Below are 2,478 nucleotides of genomic sequence, written 5' to 3'. Positions count from 1 at the left end.
CTACTGCTGCGTTGCTGATTGGGCTGTTGCATGAGAAAGGTGCCTACAGAGCTTCTCAGGGGCTGGAAGCAGCAACGTTGCGTAGATAGGACTCTGCAAGTTGTCCGGAAGAAGGGTTAGCTGTTCAAAATCAGAATCTCGGGTCTATGAATTGGATTTGCAGCCCGTGTAGACAGGTCGTTGACAAATACTGTCGAAGTTCGTGTAAACGACTATAGCAATTATTTCCCCTTAGAACAACTGGATCGAATGCATGTGTAATATATATGTGTATGTATACGTATTTATGTAGGCAAGCTGGCAAGTTGTGGCAATGCTTAACTTTCAAATTGCCGAGTGCAAGAGGGATGCATTTCAAAAAATTCGTCCCGCGTTTTGTATTCCCTCTCTTAAGAAGACGTGTGATGTCGGCGACGAAGGGGTTGCAAGCTGCGGCACAGGTTCGTTTTGACTCAGCGATCAATTTGAAAAGCAGTGAATGCCGCAAATAAAGAAACCAAATCGACGGAAGAGTACAATGACAACGGCAATTTATTAAACTCCGTTCAATTGCGTTAACGGACACTAAAGAGGACACGTGGCTACATTGCACTGTTTTGAGTATGCATCGAGCACGCTATCCACTTGACCTTGTGGCAGGGTCACTTTCGGTGACTTCCAAAAACTAGAGCTTCTTCAAAATTCATTCGAACTTGGTTTGGTATCATAGGTGTGTGGCTAGCAGAAAAGAATGTGACGTCAGAGAAAGTTGTTGATGAAAATCCCTGCATGTTACACTTCAGCACATCGGGCTGGTAATTGGTAGGCATTAGAGGGTGCCAATAGAAACCAAGGTGTTTGCATTGCCTAAATGGTACAGGATGCAGATTAATCTACCTGGAGTTTCTTGGAACATGCTACGTCGTGCATGCGGATGTTCCTTCATCGCTCATGCCCACGTAGGATGCGGCAAACCGCGGGTTTCCTTCATTCTATGGAGATGGATAATTGAAATACTTAAGCAACGTGCTGCACGTGAGCTTATTAAACATACGGTTTCCAGTTTTGGGTCTGTCAATGCCGATTCACCAACCCCCTGAGAAAACACCGGTGGTCACCTCTGTTTTGCACATTGTGAAACGAGCGCAAGGCCCCACAGCGATTTTAAGCAGTATTTCCCGAATGAGGGGTTCAACAAATATCATTGGCTTCGCTAGACCTTTTCAGAGGAGTTTGTGAGGAAGTGCCACGAGATCCCTTGCCGCAAGGTCGTGTGACCGAACCTGTCTGTCCGTTATGCTCAAAACGTTTTGTTTGACTAATACAACGACAGCTCTCAAGCTTGGCAGTTCTTCGGCTCGTAGTAAACAAAAAGGCTCGTTAACGGACCCAAAGTATGCATTGAAACTAAAAAATTAGTACGAATGTTTCTCTGTAGTCTCGCCGCTGTCTCGCGGAGTGTACAGGCTGCTACTCGGGTTCAAGGGCGCGATCGGGCAAAGTTGCACTTCATTTCTCTTTCAAATTTATCGAATTGCGGGGGTATCCCGGCATGCATACCTCGGAATCAAGTAGAAAATTCTTTAAATCGCATTTGAGATCCTTTTTAAAACGGAGAAACCTTGTGTTTCTCCATTGTTCATTGAGCATCCAACAAAAAATCTCGGTTCCGTCTCGACGTTCTCCTTGGAACTCAACTGGACGACCTGTGCGAAGTTTCCTTGCAAATATTCTCTCTTTTTTCGTGATTTTGATTGACTTGAATTGATTTCAACATTGCTGCCCTCAGGGTGATTCTACTCGCCGAATTTCGGAGAAGGCGACTTGCGATCTTCAGCTCATCGAGATAGCCGTCGGGTTGTCATCGTAAGTCAGTCATCCTGTAGACATATCTTTTTGGATCTTCCTTATGGTGATTGGAAAAGCCTCCGAAGGTTGATTTCTGACGCAGACGAATGTGGATCACCACGCCGGGCGTTCCCAAAGATTCAGGACTGTGAAACTCTCCGTCAAAATGGACGAAAAGGACAGACAAACCAACTGGACAACTGTCGTGAGACGGGGCAAGACACAAACAAAGGCGAAGGAAAAACCACCAGTAAAACCACCACCAAAGACATCCACAACGGCAGGGAAAAGACGGGTACCGCTCCAGCCCAAGTGCGCCTCCACCCCGAAATCCAAGAATAAGCAGCAACCAAAGCCGCAGCCAAAGCAGCGGCCAAAACCGCCTCCAACAGTTCCAGCTGACGTCCCTTCAAGCGAGCAGTGGGATTTCCTTTGGCCCTCCCTGTCAACTCTTCGGCAAGCGCCACTACGCCGAACGAAAACAATCAAGGCACCGTCGCACAACACAATAGAGAAGCATATGACCAAAATAAGTGTACGAGGTGTTTCCGATTGCACTGAGGCAGGAGATAGTCTGCCAACAGAAGCGTCTGACGGGGAAAATGCAGCACCCAAACAACAGAAACCCAAGACAAAAACTTGCTCCTTTAC

At 46.7% G+C, this 2,478-nt stretch overlaps 1 protein-coding gene across 1 annotated transcript in view; it reads left to right on the top strand.

Moving 5' to 3' along the window:
• Positions 1-1,993: 1,993 nt before the first annotated feature.
• The window catches only part of EMWEY_00051020 (hypothetical protein, conserved), a gene marked incomplete at both ends in the record, with an annotated part of 3,202 nt that continues 2,717 nt past the window's right edge, over positions 1,994-2,478 (top strand). The window contains one exon of the mRNA XM_013477428.1: positions 1,994-2,399. Within this exon, the coding sequence (XP_013332882.1) occupies positions 1,994-2,399 (406 nt within the window). The remainder of the gene's footprint in view (positions 2,400-2,478) is intronic.

Source organism: Eimeria maxima, genomic scaffold, assembly GCF_000499605.1.
Source record: "Eimeria maxima Weybridge genomic scaffold, Emw_scaff1281, whole genome shotgun sequence".
NCBI classification, from domain to species: domain Eukaryota; phylum Apicomplexa; class Conoidasida; order Eucoccidiorida; family Eimeriidae; genus Eimeria; species Eimeria maxima.
Note: the sequence above shows the minus strand (reverse complement) of the source record. Positions and strands in the feature narration are given on the sequence as shown.